Source organism: Scyliorhinus torazame, unplaced genomic scaffold, assembly GCF_047496885.1.
Source record: "Scyliorhinus torazame isolate Kashiwa2021f unplaced genomic scaffold, sScyTor2.1 scaffold_1810, whole genome shotgun sequence".
Lineage (NCBI taxonomy): Eukaryota > Metazoa > Chordata > Chondrichthyes > Carcharhiniformes > Scyliorhinidae > Scyliorhinus > Scyliorhinus torazame.
In genome coordinates, this window is record NW_027309537.1 from 5,938 (window position 1) to 24,868 (window position 18,931).

The 18,931-nt window shown below is 45.0% G+C and overlaps 2 protein-coding genes across 3 annotated transcripts; one reads left to right on the forward strand and one right to left on the reverse strand.

Annotated features, from left to right (window-relative positions):
- Positions 1–247: 247 nt before the first annotated feature.
- Positions 248–5,804, forward strand: LOC140407688 (MAPK regulated corepressor interacting protein 2-like). Of its 2 annotated transcripts, none has more exons than XM_072495007.1 (3): positions 248–481; positions 1,474–1,584; positions 2,966–5,804. In XM_072495007.1, the coding sequence occupies exons 1-3, from the start codon at positions 352–354 to the stop codon at positions 2,998–3,000; spliced, it is 276 nt and encodes a 91-aa protein (XP_072351108.1). In that variant the 5' UTR covers positions 248–351; the 3' UTR covers positions 3,001–5,804. The 2 variants fall into 2 exon arrangements, with proteins under 2 accessions (XP_072351108.1, XP_072351107.1); XM_072495006.1 differs by having other exon boundaries at positions 265–481; positions 2,618–5,804.
- A 1,887-nt stretch (positions 5,805–7,691) lies between these two features.
- LOC140407687 (uncharacterized) lies at positions 7,692–17,956 on the reverse strand. Its single transcript, XM_072495005.1, has 7 exons — positions 17,616–17,956; positions 15,776–15,860; positions 14,218–14,308; positions 12,771–13,369; positions 10,629–10,719; positions 8,833–8,979; positions 7,692–8,586 (listed from the first exon to the last, which is right to left on the reverse strand). Exons 2-7 carry the CDS (start codon positions 15,782–15,784, stop codon positions 8,474–8,476), a joined length of 1,050 nt encoding a protein of 349 aa, XP_072351106.1. The 5' UTR covers positions 15,785–15,860; positions 17,616–17,956; the 3' UTR covers positions 7,692–8,473.
- Between the last annotated feature and the right edge of the window lie 975 nt (positions 17,957–18,931).

An 18,931-nucleotide genomic window follows, 5' to 3' on the forward strand; every position in this document is an offset into this window, starting at 1 on the left:
CTCCACTCTGCGGAGAATCGCGTGCCGGCGTTGGGGCAGCCTGGCCCAGGGCTGGGAGAATCCCGCCCCTGATTTAAGAAAAAAAATAGTTACAGTCAAGCAACTGAACTAGAGCAACTGTATCATTAATTACAGACTCTCAGTTTAATTATTAAACCTTGAACAATAAATAATTTTATTTGGAGGTTTAATAGGTCACTAGTAATCACTGGTAATCCCTAAGCTTTACTGGTAGAGGAAATTTGTGTGTTTTTGTTTTGGTTCTCTGCTCACTGTTTTGTACTGGAAAATAGAAAAATATTGACTAAGGTTATAGTCTATCTATCCTGATGGCTCATATCTTGATAGCCCATGGATAGGGAGGAGTCCATGTATTCGAAAACATCTCTGGTTATTGCAACCAGAGCAGCAAAATTCCGAACAGACTGTGACATAGGAACAGGAAGAGGCCAATTAACCTCTCGAGCCTCTTTGCCATTTGGTGAGATGATACTTGATCATACTTTGCATGGCCATCTTTGCCTCATACCTTTTTAATACCTTTGTTAAATCTGTGATTGATAGATTTTTGTTATTTGTTTACAGTTGATCGAGCGTCCATTGCCATTTGCAGAAGAGAGTTCCAAACTTCTGTAACCCTTTGTGCGTAGAAGTGTTTCCAAATTTTACTCCTGAATGATCTGGCTCCAATTCTTAGACCTATGCACCCTGGTCTTGGACTCCCCAACCAGAATTTGTTTCTATCCAGCCTAACCGTTCCCCTTCGCTAATTTGAAAACTTGGGCCAAATCACCTCTTAACTTTCTAAATTCCAAGGAATATAACTCCACATTGTAAAATCTCTCATCATAATTTAACCCTTACAATCTGGTAAACAGGCGGTGCACAACCCTTGGACATCTGTCTCTCGGAAGTCCCGGAAACTGGGTGTCCTTGAAGAACCTTTTACAATGTTGGAAAGTTCCAGATATCACTAAAGGATATTACTGTTGAGGGACTTGGATGCTTGAGTGAGAAATAAACAGAGTCCAAAGATGAGCAGGTTAGGTAGATTGGCCATGCTAAATTGCCCCTTAGTGTCCAAAAGGTTAGGTGGGGTTACTGGGTTAAGGGGAATGGGTGGAGGCGTGGGCTTAAGTAGGATGCTCTTTCCAAGGGCCGGTGCACATTCGATAGGCTGAATGGCCTCCTTCTACACTATAAGTTCTATGATTCTATGAAATTTGCAGGATTATCAGGAGAGTGAGGCTAGTTGAATAGATCTACCTGCACCTCAAGTTCTTAATTATGGCTGGAAGTGGTGAAGGGCACTATTTAAATCCAAGTTTTTTCCCCCCCCTTCCTTTCTTTGTCCTGTGAATCACAGCCACGTCATGTACCCTGGGTATATAGATATCTCACCTCTGTTTCCAGCAGTTTTGCCCCCTTCCATTTGTGTGCAATGATTGGAATTCTGTCTTTTCTCTCCCCCAGCATGGCAGCAGGTGGAAGAAGCGCTAGGAGCTAACCAGCAGCTGGAGAATGGGCTGTGCGCTCAGGGGCCGGTGCAGTACGTGGAGAAAATGCCAAACCAGAACTTGAAGAGTAGGTTCCAAGAGTAACTTTGAATATATAGACCTGATAGAGGGGTGGATTTTGTCTAGACTTTGCCAACCCTCCATGATTGTCCTGGAATATCCAGGATTTTAAAACGATTTAAAAAAATATATTGTCAGCATCATTTATCACATATCCTTAATTTCCCCTGAGAAGGTGATGGTGAGCTGCCACCTTGAACCTATGTGGTGCAGGTACACCCACAGTGCTGTTAGGGTGGGAGTTCCAAGGTTTTGACCCAGTGACTGTGAAGAAATGGGGTGTGACTTGGAGGGAAACTCACAGATGATGGTGCATTAAAGATTCATCTCCTGGTCACTAACATCTGATCCAAAGACGGCACCCCCAACAGTGCAGGACTCCCTCAGTACTGCACTGGAAGTGTCAGTCTGGGCCATGAGCTCAAATGTCGAGGGGATGTGGGACTTGAACACACAGCCTTCTGACTGAGATGAAAGTGCTACCCACAATTGGCACAAGAATTAAAACGGGTTGCATTTTATTCCAATTTCTTTTAACACGTAATACTTATTAGTTCTAAAACTATTGGGGACGGCTTAAATAAAAAGATGAGGTCATGTGATAAAATGCCGGAATAAATCCATTAAGATTCAGTGGCCCCTTAGCTAAGACACGGATCAGAGCCAACCCAGTTGAGATCTGAAATCTGTGCTGAATTAGCTGATCTGAGATGAGGATGCAAGAATGGTTTAATTGCTGCTGGAGTGGAGAGGGGAAATAGTCAGTGGCCCTGGCTGGGAGTGTGCATGCACTGCAGGCCATTGAATGAGGTGTGGCTTTGCTGCCCTCTGTGGGCAATCTGCTGAATTTAAAACCCATGGAGCTCACAGGGCCAACAAGGGCACTGATTTATAGTGACTCTGCTGTACCCGCCTTGGGAGTGTTGATGTAAATAATGTCATGCAAATGTGAGGAGTTACGTATGCACACCAGTCTCTTGGGATCCCGCACTGTTTCAGCAAGTGCTGTGCGTTAAAATGTTACCCACTTTGTTTCCTAGACTTTGTCCCGATCGATCTCGAAGAGTGGTGGGCAAAGCAATTCTTGGCCAATATTCAGAACTCACCCTAAAGTCAGACAGGAACAGCCTCCTCTTACAGGGCAGATCGTCAGCAGCCAGTTAACACTTGGACTTCTTCAGATCTCTCCCTACTCTGTGATTCACACACAGCGAAGACATTTTTTGTTAAACCTGGATCGACTAGGACTCTCTACAATGACCGTTGACTTCAGCTTCGACTGGGTGAAATTCTCACGCCAATGAGCAATAAAGCAGCAAGTCTGTGGGAAAGACCATCCAAAATGTCTATTGTTTCAAAAGATATTTCTCTTTATTTTGTTTTTGAAGGGTTATGTGCTCCGTCTGCACCAGCATACATCTGATGACATTGCTGTGGAGTATCTAGGCCCAAGCTACAGCTGCACACCTTGTGCCTTGAAAAGCACCACAAAATGTGCCTGGGGCCATGAATATTACACAGGGACTGAGAATGCATGCACCCATCTCAATCAAGGAACAGCAGCTACTTAAAAACTAACCCCGTCCCACATGGAGACAACACTGCTCTAAAATTCATCCAGTCCTTTGCAGGAATTTAGTTTTCATTGTCCAACCTGTTTTGTGCCATCTCACGATCAGCAGCAGCCTCGGCTTGCAAGCAAGAAATTCCAGTTTTGCTTATACAGTATATTGTGGTGTTGAATAAATCATGTTTATTTCTCCCATCACCCCTTCCCCCAACACACATCAAGCGAGCATTAGTGTATTTTCGGTACACTGCCGGTGTTGCTACAGACGTGACCGATTTGCAGCTTACCAGTGCCATGGTAATAGCTTCCTCTGGGCCAGTGAGTGTGACACTCCCCCACTACTATCCTGATTTCAAGGTGTGAGGATTGGAATTGAAGTAGTGGGAACTGGTAACCCTTCATCCCTCCTCTTGCAGAACAGCCTCTTATCATCTCACCCCCTCAGGGGGGGGGGGGGGGAAAGGAGGAACATTTGGACCTGTCTATCTCCGAGGATGGGGGTGGTAAAGCTAACCTCTGTAATCCAGTCCATACAGAAGTAGCTGTTGATCAGTTAGTAGTCACCTTTTGAATGCGAATGATAGCAACATTTGTAGATCTGATACTCAACATATACATACTTGTGCTTCACAGGGATCTGTATTCAAACAAGATCCCAGTTTGGGAGAAGGGTGGGGACCACATTATTCCTGACGATACAGGAAGAGTATTATCAGATAGAGGGGTGTGGTGCTGCAACTTGTTACATAAAGAAAGGGTGACACTGAGGAAGAGCTGTTTAAAAGCACACCCATTAGCATTGCTGGCCTCATCCAAAACTACAAATGTTAGAACTCCTGAAGTCTCAGTTAATGAGGCAGTGTCAGTTTGTTGCTGATTTGCAGGGCTTATTTGTAAACCGGCAGATCATCAATTAGCTAGTGCAATCTGAGTTTAATCAAATCTCAGCCTCCCGCAGGTCTTGCTCGTACTCCATTTTAATTTATAGATTTAAGTTGCTCGTTCAGTTCTCTGAACTTCTGTCCTCGAGAATGAGGTTCAGTTGCTCCACACACTCTTAAGCTATATTTGGGAGATGTTTACAGTATTCTGGGAGTTCCAATGTTATCAACTGAGGGTGGTACATGTGATTTAAAAGCACTTGCGGTGGCAATGTGCAAACACCGTCTGATGTACTGAAACTACCTTGTTCACCCCTGCCTTAATGCCCAGTATAGTTGAGGAGCCAATGACTGCAGTATGGGTAAACAGCTAAACCAGCACTACAAACTACCAATCACAACATGGCCTTCTGATAGCATTCACGATGGTGGCTTAGCCTACCTGAGGGGGTTTGGGGAGGGGTATTTTTAGATGTGAAGGTTCACCTGGACATGGGCCTGATGAGTTGTTTAGCGTGTGGTACTTAGCAAATATTTAAACAGCCCATTTACCTCAGTTCATGCCATTTCCTCAGGCAGTTTCTTGCTTTCCCTCCATTATCGTCCTGCTTTATTTCTGTACCCTTCCTGATTGCTTGCAGTTACTTTCAATCCCGATCTCTGGTTAGATAACATCACTATTCAACATCTGCCCTACTCTGATTTTCATTTTCTAAAATTGTGGGGTGCTTGGGGAATGAGAGAGATTTTATTTAGAATCCCTGTCATGTGATTTCATTTCTTTGCCTTTAAAGCCCGGGCTTTATGCACAGTCCCCATCCCACACTGGTTATTCTAGTCCACTTCAGCTAGGGTCAGTTTGGAATTTTGCCTCATCATCCCTATAAGATGGCGACTAGATGTATTGGCTATGCTAAATTCCCCCTTGGTGTCCAAAGGTGGGGTTAGAGGATAGGGGCAGGGTAGATTCGATGGCCTCCTATGAATTGGAATGTATGACCTGCCTTTGGCATTCATGGCACTGGGCTGTTTAACAGGAGGTATTCCCAGCTCTGAGCCAAAGGAGCTAAATTGTAGAAAGTGGTGCAGGTACCCCCACACCATGGTGTGATGAGATAACTCTTCACAAAATAAACAGGACATAATTTTAATTGGGATTTTCGGTTGCTTAATAGCTACTCTGTAAAAATACAGTACTGGATCCCTTGAATGTGTCTGTGGGAAGGATGGTGTGCCCTTAACCATGTTGAATTGGATAGACTTCTTTCGATATAACATAACGTGGCAACAATGGGAGATTGAACCCAGTTTTAATTTGTCACTGAACAGAACATTAAAGTGCTTCTAAATCTTCCACCGCCAGAGTAGGTGGGGGACTGACCTAATGCCTTTAAGAACTCCATTTGGTGTGCGGATTAGGCTGGGGGACTGAATCATCTTTATACTGAGCTGAGCAATATATCATTAATGTTTTTCTAACTAGGCAATGAGTTCTATTTTCTTACACCATAACTAACAGTTGGAAAGGGGAAGAATTGCAGTGCTTAAATCAGAGAACTGAATGAGACAGGACTCCGGCGAGAGGTCCAGTGTTTGAAAGGCCATCCTGTCCTGACTGGAAGCCAGAGGGCAGAATGTGACCAAACCACAGTCCAGGTGTGACTCTTAAAAGTGAACTTGCATCTCTTCTGAGCCTGTGTATGTGTAAAAATAAATCAAGCTGGATGATTAATCTGAGAAGAATATAAAAAAATAAAATTAAGATTGTTTACCAAATCTATTCCTTCAAGAAGTTTTTGACCTGTGTGTGGAAATTGGCCCACATTTTCTGTGGATGGATATTGGTCTGCATCGATCCTGTAATGTACCTCTCCTGGGAATGTTCGAATGTTACTCTTTCTATCCCATGCTGTACTTGTCCCGGGAGTATTTGGTGGAGTTGGTGTAGAACAAGTCTGGGCAAACAATAGCACGCGGGCCACTGTAGTTGCACTAGTGAAAGCACGGGCAGTTGCAGTGTGAGCCGAATGTACATGTCCAACTTCCTGAAACCTGGCTGATTGGTATCAGGAGTTATCCTGGAGAGTTTCAAGGGATGTCCTCAAGGAGAACAAAAGTATTTCAGGGTAAGTTGGAGTTGACCAATGTTTCGGAGGCCAGAGGCAGGCTTTTCTCTGGGAGCACGTGTGGCTGCCATGCCAAAATAGGTGAGGGTGCATGGAGCAGCAGATGGAACAACACCAAGGTAAGTGGCTATTTACATTACTGTTACATTGTAGCTTTTATTTTCATTTGGCTTTTGCAAGTATGTTCAAAGTAATTTCTGAACTTCAAATTATTTTACAATACCCATAGGAAAAGTCAATTCAACTCTTGTGGTTTTGTTCCCCATTTATTTTTATTCCCTCATTGAAGGGGCTAATCCTTGTTGAGGTCTGTGTCATGGGTGCTGACAGTCCTGGATTTGAACCTGGTAATCTTCAGGTGTGCATTGGCATAGTAATACATCAAAGTGTGCTTACACCCAGAAGAAGGGTTATATCTAGAATATATAAAAAACTTGCATCGATGTGTGTGTCCTGCCAACGTTTTATATTATGAATTCCTATAGCCATATTTGTAATGATACCAGGGAGGTGGAACTTCAGTTTAAGGGGGTTCAGTGGGGAGATGAGAAAAGCTGGTTTTATTTACCTTTAACAAAGGATAGATATAATAGGTGTTCAAAATCATGAAGGATATTGATTGGGTAAATAAAGAAGTTTTGCCAATCAGAGGATACAGCTAGCTTTAGGATAATTGAAAAGAACCACCAGATGGTAGCACATTTATAAGCCAGCAAAAACTTGATCTACAATTCTACTGGTGGACAAGGGATTTGGATATTGAAGGAAGTGAAGAGTGCAGGGTTTAGGTTAGGATTTTGTGTTTTTCAGACATCACAGTAAAGCAGCATTTATATGAGGCGAAAGTGAAATATTCCAGTTACTGGAAATCTGAAAAAAGAACACAATGCTGGAGGCATATGGTCAGGCAGCATCTGTGGAGAGAGGAAAAGAGTGACTTTGGCACCATTTATGAAGAGGGGCAGCCAACCTCATTGGTCATATTAAGCCAAGAAAAGGTGTCAAAAATTTGGTGTCTTAACTGTATATTATTAGGATGGTATAATCATAATAAACGTATGAAAATGAAATGAATGAAAATCACTTATTGTCCCAAGTAGGCTTCAAATGAAGTTACTGTGAAAAGCCCCTAGTCACCACATTCCGGCGCCTGTTCGGGGAGGCTGTTACGGGAATTGAACCGTGCTGCTGGCCTGCCTTGGTCTGCTTTCAAAGCCAGCGATTTAGCCCTGTGAAATTTATCTTTGTAATTGTTTGTTTCTTGAGTCTTTATGGCCACTCTTCCCCATCCCAAACAATTTCCATATCCAGAGGTAGCCTTCAGGCAAAAGGTTTGCCCATTCTGATGTAGTGAGCTTCACTGTGTGTTTAATGCAACAGTATAGTGGGAGCTTTATTGTGTATTTAACCCTTTCTGGAGGTGTTTGATGGCCAACAGTAATAAGCATCTGACCACAAGGTTGCAGTGGTTTCATTTTGGCTGCTTGGATTTGGGCCATGCAGAACATGGGAGTGCAGTGAATGCACCAGAATTAACTTGAGGACAGAAAATGTTCATTTATTCAACTTAAGCACATGAATACAAACAGGCAGAGGCTACTTGACTTCCATAGGAATGAACACAGTCAACTCAAAATAACCAAAAAATAAGGGCTGCAGGGACAACATTCTTATGTGTCCTTATTACAGGTACAAGGTTCCAAATTGAGCCACGGAAATCACTTTCCTGCCTGTTAAACCTGTCCTTAACACTGCTAATGTGAAACAATAGCTGATAATGGGGCAAATGGAAATCCATAGCAATGGCAGCATGAGGACAAAGTGATTAGTAAACCAGAATTCTGCAGCAGCCTTCTTCACATACTCCCACCCTGACTAACTCTCTCTATATGTCCGATTGTGACAGTAGCTTAGATTGGACAATATTCGGAGCTTGAGAGTGTGGAAAGACCAGCTCCCAAGTACATCTCCTATCTCTCATGTAAATGATTTGGCAGAAACTGAGGTAGAATCAATTCACCAAAGATTTTAACAAAGCTCCTGAACTGGGAGAGTAGCACGGTCCGAATACATCAATCTCTAATTGGCAAATGACCAGTTCAAATTTATAGCCCAGGAGCATCTGCCACCGGGGAAACAAGTGTATCTGTTTGTGTGGAGAGTTCTGTGCACGAGGTTTGAGTGGAAAACTCCAAAAGGGATCCTCAGATGCAGGCTCCCTAGCCCAGGTCTGTGACGCAGAGATTGTCATCATACACACTCCAATTACCGTATGTTATTCAGGAGAAATTAAACAAAGTGGTCTTTGGTCACACTCTCTCATACATTGGACTCAGGATCAGTATCGTCCTTTGTCAATTTGCTCATTGATTTTCGGAAAACTTTGCTCTTTGACTGCAATCCAACTGGTTTGATGTTGGCAGATTTTGTAGCTGGAAGTGAGAAAAGCAAATTACTATTAACCCAACATCCAGCCCATGGCCCACTCTTCCACAACCCTGTCACTCAGTCTCAGTCAATGTCATCACAACTTACTGCCCACGGCCGGTCTCACAAATACAACACATGCATTCAAACTCAATCACTGGCACCCACCCCAGCACAAAGCTTGTCACTTTACCCTTCCCACTGAGCTATGTGACCACATCCCTTGACTGTACCAGGGTAGCTCCTCTGACCTGCAAGCATGAATTTGAACTGTTTCTGCCACTCCGCCTCCATCTTTTTCCTGTAGTCTCCAAAAATTGACCTCATCACCTGACGCTTCTTCACAAGCGGTGCTTTCTCACTGCGAAGGGTTCTCAGTGCGTTAAGAGCCCTATCAGCTGTAAAACAAAAAGCATCTCAGTATCCATTCTCTGCCCTTACACATCACCATTGCCTATTCTACCCAGTACAGCAAGGGGCCTGCGAAGCAGATAGTTAGCTGACAACTCATTAGTCTAATTTCCACTCTGTGTTGCAGCTTTGGAGAATGAGAGGAGCAGAAAGAAATGAAGTGACCAAGCTAATGGATGCTTGCATGAAACTGCTATGTGTTCTTTTACTGACCAACAGGCGAGGTGCCTGTGTATCTCTCCCCAAAGTAGAACCCTTGTTACCCGGGTTCAATTCTGACCTTGGGTGACTGTGTGGAGTTTGCATGTTCTCCCAATGTCTGCGTGGGTTTCTTCCGGGTGCTCCAGTTTCCTCCCACAGTCCAAAGATGTGCAGGTTAGGTGGATTGGCCATGCTAAATTGTCCCATAGTGTCCAAAAGATTAGGTGGGGTTACTGGAATGGGTAGGGACGTAGGCCAAGATAGGGTGTAGACTCGATGAGCCAAATGGCCTCCTTCTGCACTGTTGGGATTCTATGGTACCCTTTATCTGAAGGGTCCACTGACAATGAAAAATTGGTCTCTATCATGTGAGAAGTGTTTGAAAGAAGAATAAACCCAGCATTCCACCTACTCGGAGGAGAGAAGGCTAAGTGGAGATTTGACAGCAGTGTTTAAAATGAAGGATTTAAGGGCAGCACAGTGGCTAGCACTGTGGCCTCAGGGCACCGACGACCCTGGTTCGATCCTGCCCCGGGTCACTGTCTGTGTGGAGTTTGCACATTCTCCCAGTGTCGGCGTGGGTCTGATCCCCACAACCCAAAGATGTGCAGGGTAGGTGAATTGGCCTCACTAAATTGCCCCTTGATTGGAAAAAATTTGGGTACTCTTAAATTTCTATAATAAAAACAAAATGAAGGGTTTAGATAGAGTAAATAAAGTGAAAGTGTTTCCAATGGTCAAAGCATAAATGTCCAGAGGGCTACGTTTACGGTGATTGGCAAAAAAAACAAAGGGGGCATGAGAAAAAGCTTATTTTATGCAGTGAGTGGTTAGGATTTGGAATGCACTGCCTGATAACGTGATCAAAACAGATTCAATAGTAACCATCAAAAGAGAATTGGATGAATACTTGAAGTTCAATTGTGTTCAACCGGTGTTCAATTCTGACCTTGAGTGACTGTGCAGAGTTTGCATGGTCTCCCCGGGTTTCCTGCGGGTGCTCCGGTTTCCTTCCACAGTCCAAGATGTGCAGATTAGGTGGATTGGCAATGCTAAATTGCTGGGGATTGGATTGGGCCTAGCTAGTGTGCTCCTTCAGAGGGTCAGTGGAGACTCGATGGGCCAAATAGTCTCCTTCTGCACTGTAGTGATTCTAAGATTCCCTATGAAAAAAAAGAAATTGAAGGGGTATAGAGAAAGAGAGGGGTTGCTCTTTGAAATTCAGCACAAGCTTGATGGGCCAAATGGCCTCCTTCTAGACTGTATCATTGATTTAAAGTATCTATCCTGCTGCATGTCAGTAGCAGCATGTACTGTTTGAGTAATGTACATGATACCTCACCCCTTAGAGAGCAGTTTACAGATCAGGAAATAAATGGGAAAAGGCCACTAACATCACAATCCCATTCAGAGTACTGCAGCCCCTTGAACACACCTTGTTTCTGTTTGGCTTTCTGAGTGCGCAGCCCAAGTTCCAGCTGCTCAATACACCAGTCCACTTCCCTCCGCAGTTGCTCTTCTGAAGACTGGAAGAGAAAATATCAAGAATTTACAGCAACACTGAGATCAAATTGAGACATTCGAACAAGGAATGCTCCAATAAGCATGGACATCACCATGAAAACAAATGGTTTAACCCACAATGGAGCAAAGTCACTGTGTGCCAAAGGCTGCAGGACATTAAAATGCCCCTTTTATCCAGACTGGCTCTGATCCGTCTCCCACATGAGGCGGATCCAGAGAAAAGAAACGGCTGAAAGCACTGGATATAGCAAAGGCTCTGAGCTCTGGCAACATCCCTGCAATGGTATTAAAGACTTGTGCTTTAAAGATAGCTGCACACCTAACCAAGCCGCTCCCGTCTACATTTACCACAAAATGTGGAAAATTACCTTGCCCAGGTAATCCTGCCCACAAAAAGGACAAATCCAATCCAGCCAATTACCACACCATCAGTCTACTCTCGATGATCAAAGTGATGGTAGTCATCAACTGTGCTATCAAGTGGTACTTACACAACAATAACCTGCTCACAGATGCTCAGTTTGGGTTCTGCCAGGCCACTTGGCTCCTGAACTCATTACACTCTTGGTCCAAACATGGTCAAAGGAGCTGACGTTAAGAGGCGAGAGCGACACCTCTTGACATCAAGGTGGCATTTAACCAAGTGAGGCATCAAGGAGCCCCAGCAAAACTGAAGCCAATGGGAGTTGGGGGGGTGGGGGAGAGCAAATCTCTCCACTGGCTGGGATCATGCCTCATTGTTGGATGCCAATCATCTCAGTCCCAGGACATCGCTACAGGAGCTTCTCAAGGTAGTGTCCTAGGCCCCAGCAACTTTAGTTGCTTCAATGACCACCCTCCATAAAGGTGAGAAGTGGGGATGTTTTTCTTTTAATTAAAAAAAGAGTACCCAATTCTTTTTTTTCCGATTAAGGGGCAATTTAGCGTGGCCAATCCACCTAACCTGCACATCTTTTTGGGTTGTGGGGTGAGACCCACGCAGACATGGGGAAAATGTGCAAACTCCACACGGACAGTGACCCGGGGCCACGATTGAACCCGGGTCCTCGGCGCCATGAGGCAGCAATGCTAACCACTGGGCCATTGTGCTGCCAGTGGGGATGTTTACTAATGATTGCAGATGATGCGCAGTACCATTCAGAACTCCTCAGACTTGGGCTGATTAGTGGCAAGTAACGTTCATGTCACACAAGTGCCAGGTAATGACCATTAATAAGGAGAGAGAATATAACCAATATAACCATCTTCCCTTGACATTCGATGGCACTAATATGGCTGAATCTCCCACAAGCAACATTCTGGGATTACCACTAAGCAGAAACTGAGCTTAACCAGCTATATAAATACTGTGGCTACAAGAGTAGATCAGAGACTAGGTAAATCTTTCCTGTACCCTCTCCAAAGCCTCCACATCCTTCTGATAGTGTGGAGACCCGAACCAAGTGCGGCCTAACTAAGGTTCTATACAGCTGCAACATGACTTGCCAATTTTTAAACTCAAATGCTCCGGCCGATGAAGGCAAGAAAGTCGTATGCCTTCTTGACTACCTTCTCCACCTGCGTTGCCACTTTCAGTGACACGTAGGTTTCATCTCCGAGTCATTTGACTCTGGAATTCTTTTCCACAGAGAACAGAGGAGGCTGGGTCATTGAATATATTCAAGGCTGTGAGTTCGACAGATTTTTGAACTATAGGGAAGTCCAGGGTTACGGGGGAGGGGGCAGGAAAGTAGTTATGCCACAATGAGAATCAGATCAGCCGTGAACTTATCAAATGGCAGAGCAGGCAAATAAAGCTCCCTCTACACTGTCCCATCAATCCATCTGTACTCTAATCAAGAAGTGTCCATTATTATACTTCTATTTCTCACATCAAAATGAGATTGCCTGCTGAGCAAGAGCTGTTTTATGCTGTGGGGGATTCTGATCTATAAAGCAGAAAGCTGAGACCAGTTGTTCAATACATGATTTCAATCTAGAAATCAATGTGCCTCCCTCCCCATAACAAGCCAAGAGCCACAGATTCCCCAGGTAGTTGCCCGTGTGTCCTTACCAGGCACTGTCCTTCTCTGTGAGCTGTGGAGTTCCTCTCTCTTCCATCACTCTCACCGCTCTGCCTCTCTCCACCTTTCATGGGTTCAGCTGTGAGTTTACTGCTCCGTGCTTTATTTTTATTTTTCTGTGAGGGTCTGGAAGCCATGAGCTGTTTGGCCTTTTGATGGCTTGGCAGCATGGGATCTGCCTTTGCTTCTATGTTCTGAACTGCAGGCACAGGTTGTCTTGTACACTCACCCGGCTGCAGTTCCGCATCGGCCTCAGGGATTGAAAAATTAAACTTAAAATCGGACTCTTGGCTATTAGCCTTTGTAAAGATTTTCAGCTTCTCCTCCTCTACAACCTGATCAGAATCTTCATTCACAGCATCACAACCCCCAGCTTGTGGCTGTTTCCTGGTGTCGGCGGTCTCAAAATTCAGGCGGCCATAAGCTGGGTGTGTTTCAGTGGGATCATCACTCACTCCCTGAGCCACAGCGAAACTGAACTGGAAGCCACTCGGTGGCTGGTCGGGACTTCTGGAGCATTCCTCATGTGCTATGTGCCCACAGTCAGTGGAACTGGCTTGCGGAGTTGCTGCTGGGGAGTGGTTCAGAGCTGGTGCAATAAAAACAACTGGTCATTTAGTGACAAGACATTTTAAAAAGGAAACTACCAACTCGTCCCAGAAACGGTGCCACATTTATTCTGGTTTGATTTTCAACCGTCTCAATTTGCCTAATGCATTTATTGTGGAATTATTTTCCGAGTTCCTGATTTCTTCAAATCCGTCCTGTGGTTAGACCATCCAGCAACTTGAACATTCCCCATTCTCTCAATGAGCTTTTCAATTCCCTTCACTATGTTTTAAAAGGAAGAGTAGGTGTTTGGAATTCTGTTCCACAGAGAGCATGGAAGGCTACATCATTAAATATATTCAAAGTTGAGTTAAACAGAATTTTGATTGACAAGGGAGTCAAGGGTTATGAGGGGGGGGTGGAAAAAGTTGTGTTACAGCCAATATCAGATCAACCATAAAGTAACTGAATGGCAGTGCAGGCTTGTAGGGCCTAATGACTGCTACTGTTTCTTCTGACACCTGCAAGACTTTGTTTTTCAAGAACAAACAACTTTATTCACAACGCCGAGACAGAGAGAGGGGGGAATGTGCCCAAGAGGCAGATGGGGGAGGGGGAAAGAGAAAACAGCGTGTGCGAGGGGGACGGGGAGAACAGAGAGCACGAGGGGGATGGGGGAGAGAAAACAAAGCCATGAGGGGGACAGGGAAGAGAAAATAAAGTGTGCGAGGGGGACAGGGGTGGGGAAATGAAGGGAGACAACAGCACAGGGGGGTTGATCAGTGACACACCTCATAAACAGGTCCTGTTACTGAAATATCTGTGACCCAGGCCCTCTTACCACCCACTAGCACTTGGCTGTGGGACAGGGTGTCCCTGACGGCGTACCTTGCTCTGGTGACAATTTAAGCTGGAGGACCCCAGTCTGCATCTGCTGGACACCCCAATCCAGTTCTTCCTGGATGGTCCTGTTGAGGGCCTGCAACAGAAAGAAAGCTTTAGCAAACCAACCCGTGGGCAACAAGTAGAATGGAGCATGGAGGAGAGACTGTTTACCTCAAGTTCCTCACACCAACTTGAGAACAGCTTAATGGTGCCCATGAAACAGCTGGCAATAGAGCTAGTCTCATGCAATAGACATTTGACTGTGACTGCGCAAACCCATTTCACAAAGGATCATTACAGCTCGGGAGATTTCCTCCCATCAGTTTGGGCTAGATATGGATGAAATGTCTAACCCGCTGCACTGTACAGTTCTTCATAGGTGGTCAGTATTGAGTCGTGAATGTGTAAATTCAGAGGTACATCACATGGGGAGATGGTAGTGTTGTGGTAATGTCACTGGACTAGTAGCCCAAATATTAAAAGGAAACACACAGCAGGTCTGGCAGCATCTGTGGAAAAAGAAACCAGTCCGAAGGACTCGCCTTCACAGTTGAAGAGAAGTAGAAATATGATGGGTTTTATACTGTTGAAGAGGGGCTGGAGCAGGTGAACAAAATAGAAGGTCAGGGAAGGAAGATCTTCCCTCCACAGCTTCCAGCTTCACAGTCCCCCCAATTCCACAGAGTCCGCTTCTGCCTCCTTTCCAAAATCCACCAACAGGAACTGTACTGGTAGGCCCACTGACTCTTTGTCAAATCTCTCCTGTACTACTCCTGACATTCTATTATGCTGCACCCCCTTGATTCAACAGTATAAAACCCATTACATTTCTACCTCTCTTCAGCCATGAAGAGTCAGACAGACTTGAAACATTAACTCTGTTTCTCGCAGGGGCAGCACTGTGGCGCAATGGTTAGCACTGCTGCCTCACGGCACCAAGGTCCCAGGTTCAATCCCGGCCGTGGGTCACTGTCCATGTGGAGTTTGCACATTCTCCCTGTGTTTGCGTGAGTTTCGCTCCCACAACCCAAAGATGTGCAGGGTAGGTGGATTGACCATGCTAAATTGCCCCTTAATTGGAAAAGATTAATTGGGTACTCTAAAATTTGAAGAAAAAAAAATTTGCTCCACAAATGCTGCCAGACCTGCAGCATTTTCGGCTTTGATTTCAGCTTTCCAGAATGTGCAGTATTTTGCTTTTATTTTAGTGATCCAGAGATATAGACTATTGTCCTGGAACGTGGCAGCTGGTGGAATTTAAATTCAATTCATGAAATCTGGGATTGAAAGCTAGTCTCATTAATGGTTATTAGACCAGTGAATATCCATTCTTCCATTAGGAAACAGGAAACATCCACTGATTCACAATAGTTTTATTGCGATACAATAGTTCAGCACAAGCACTGGTTTCTACTCTCCTTTCTGGGTCCTTTCCCTTTCCAGAAGCCACCCCAACTGGGGGAAAACCCAGCTTGGGAAGAGCAGTAATCAATTAACGCGCACTAATGCCAGAAGGGTAGAGAGAGACATCAATAATGGTCATTCGCAATGTATCACTCACCTCCTCCATCCAGCAAACCGTTGGCACCTTATCAGATCAGTGGTCAGCCTGGGCACCTCCCCAGACCAGCAGTCAGCTTGGGCGCCTGTAGGAAAAGAAAAGACTCAGGGTATAATTCCGCCATCTGTGCTGTTAGTGCACCTGTTAACTTAGTGCTGCCACTAAGCTGTAGGTAAAGGGCGAATGAGTCAGTGTAGCATTTTATTCTTGTTGTTTCTGCTCAGGAGGATGTGGCGTTAAGAGCAAGTGCACAATCAAGCAAGTTCTTGATGTGACTGTATTTGTTGGCAGGCAATATTAGTTTCAGATCACTAAATCATGTCATTACACCCATATGGACATCCTTCTAAGGGCAGTGTTTTGTTTGAGAATTTTAAGACGGGGGTGGCTGCCTCTTCAATACGCAGTTGTGTGATCAGGAGCTTTGGACTGCAAGCCAGTGCCCTGTTCACCTGTATATTGACAAGGCTCGAATTGTGTGTGTGTATGTGCTTGAGATTAAACCAGAAGAATATAAAATAATAGAAGTAGGCCATGCAGTCACTCTAGTCAGCTTCACCATTTAATAATCTCAATTCCACTTTTCTGCCTTCTTCATAACTCTTGACTCCGTTATAGTTCAAAAACAGTGTCCATCTCAGACAGGAACATATTCAATGACCCAACCGTCACAGCTCGCAGGGGTAGAAAATTCCAAAGAAGTTCAAGAATTCCAAAGGGGTAGAAAAGTCCATAAGTAACTATGATGGTATGGGGCTTGAGTTTGCTACGATGGACTGGGAAACATTACTGAAAGGAAGGACAGTAGATAGGCAAAGGCAGACTTTAAAGGAATGAATAGTGAACTCCAAAAGTTGTTTATTCCTCACGGCGCTGAGGTCCCAGGCTCGATCCCGGCTCTGGGTCACTGTCCGTGTAGAGTTTGCACATTCGCCCCGTGTCTGCGTGGGTTTCGCCCCCACAACCCAATGGTGTGCAAGGTAGGTGGATTGGCCATGCTAAATTGCCCCTTAATTGGAAACAATTAATTGGGAACTCTAAATTTATTTTTTTAAAGTTGTTTATTCCTATTTGGCGCAAGAGTAGAAAGGGAACTGTGGCCAAACCATGGCTTACAAGGGAAATTAGAGGTAGTACTAGATTTAAAGAAGAAGCAGACAAATTGAGGAAAAAAAAGCCATGGACCTGCGGATTGGGAACAGTTTAAAATTCAGCAAAGGTGACCTATGCACTGACGGTAGGGTCACAACCCTGGACGAACTGACGCAGAGATTCCAACTAGCTATGGGCAACAAACTCAGCTACCTGCAGTTTAATAACTTCCTACGGCAGGATCCAAGGACATACCCGCGACCACCACAACAGACACTATTAGAAGCTACTGGACGCAGACATCCTAGGCAGAGGGAACGGTAGTGACATGTACAAACAACTGCTAGAGAGAGCAGACACCGAACTGGACACAAGGATGAAATGGGAGGAAAACTTGGGGTTCGAAATAGGGTGGGGATTCTGGAGCGAAGCACTGCACAGGGTCAACTCTACCTCCACATGCTCAAGGCTCAACCTAACGCAGCTAAAAGTGGTCCATAAAGCCCACGACCAGAACCCGAATGAGCAGGTTCTTTCCGGAGGTGGAGGATAGAACGGTGCCAAGGAGGCCCAGCCAACCACGGCCACATGTTCTGGTCCTGCCCCAGACTTGCTGGGTACTGGACAGCCTTCTTCGAGGCTATGTCCAAGTTGGTGGGGATGAGGGTGGTGCCATGCCTGAAAGCGGCGGTTTTCAGGTTTCAGACCAGCAAGATCTCTTCGTAGGGAGGAGGTCCGACGACCTTACCTTTGCCTCGCTGATCGTCCGCCGTAGAATCCTGTTCGGCTGGAGGTCAGCAGCACCACCTAAAGCTTCAGACTGGCTGTCCGACCTATAGGAATTTCTCCAAATAGAGAAAATCAAATTCGCCACCCGTGGGTCGGAATAGGGTTTCCACAAAACATGGGAGCCATTCACCCGACTGTTCCGGGACATAAATAAATAAGTAGCCAGGGAAAAATAGCCAGGACAAGACAGAAAGAGAGGGAGGACCCAGGGGGGAGCAAGGTGAGGTAGCAAAACTCAGCAAGAAAGAATGGGGGGGCAGCAGTGAAGGGGGAAGAGAACAAAAAAGGGGAGCCTGAAGGGGGAACAGATAAGAGAACAAAAAACGCGGGGGGGGGAAGAGAGAGAGAGAGAGAGAGAGAGAGAGAGCACAGGGGAAGACAACAGTGGCAGCAACCAGAGCACAGCGAGAGAACACGAAATAAAACGGGAAGGGGAAACGACCAATGGCCGATGCCGAAGCAATTGCACAAAAGAATGTAAAAAGCATTAGGAGGCACCATTCATGAGCCCCTCCACCCTAGTCAGATGATCTGTAAAAAGAGAATAGAAGAGAGGGGAGGAAAGACCCCTCCCATCCGGTTATATTTCCTAGAGCCTATGTGTTTTCCTTTGCAAGGCATATACCTGGATCTATAACTTGTACAAAATCCAATCAAAAACATTTATATTTAAATAAAAATCAGCAAAGGCAGCCAAGGGATTGATTAAGAAGGAGAAAATACAACATGAACGTAAGCTAGCAGGGAACATAAAAACTGGGTTTCTACAGGTATGTAAAGAATAAAAGATTGACAAAACAAATGTAGGCCCCATATATTCAGAAACGGGGGAGTGAAGGCGGCTAAATCTCCAGGGCCTGATAATCTTCATCCCACAGTACATAAGGAAATGGCCCTAGAAATAGTAGATCCATTTGTGGTCATTTTCCAAAATTCTTTAGACTCTGGATGGGTCCTACAGATTGGAGGGTAGCTAATTTTTTTAAACTGTTTCCAATTAAGGGGTAATTTAGCGTAGCCAATCCACTTACCCTGCACATCTTTGGGCTGTGGGGGTGAGGCCCACGCAGACACAAGGAGAACTCCACACAGACAGTGACCTGGGACCATGATCAAACCCAGGTCACCAGGCAGCAATGCTATCACTGTGCCATCGTGCCGCCCGGAGGGTAGCTAATATAAGCCCGCTATTCAAAAAGGGAGCTAGAGAGAAAACAGAGAACATCGGTGATAGGAAAGTTGCTATCACGGATTTCATAACACAGCATTTGGAAA

Excerpts from the sequence above, each read along its gene's own strand:
- LOC140407688 (XM_072495006.1), top strand. The coding sequence starts at position 352 with ATGGATAGGGAGGAGTCCATGTATTCGAAAACATCTCTGGTTATTGCA. Across the intron at positions 482-1,473 it reads TCGAGCCTCTTTGCCATTTG|CATGGCAGCAGGTGGAAGAA; the intron begins GTGAGATGATAC and ends TCTCTCCCCCAG. Across the intron at positions 1,585-2,617 it reads GCCAAACCAGAACTTGAAGA|ACTTTGTCCCGATCGATCTC; the intron begins GTAGGTTCCAAG and ends TTTGTTTCCTAG.
- LOC140407687 (XM_072495005.1), bottom strand. Across the intron at positions 13,370-14,217 it reads TAAATTGTCACCAGAGCAAG|CTCTGAACCACTCCCCAGCA; the intron begins GTACGCCGTCAG and ends TTATTGCACCAG. Across the intron at positions 8,980-10,628 it reads GAAAGCCAAACAGAAACAAG|CTGATAGGGCTCTTAACGCA; the intron begins GTGTGTTCAAGG and ends TTTGTTTTACAG.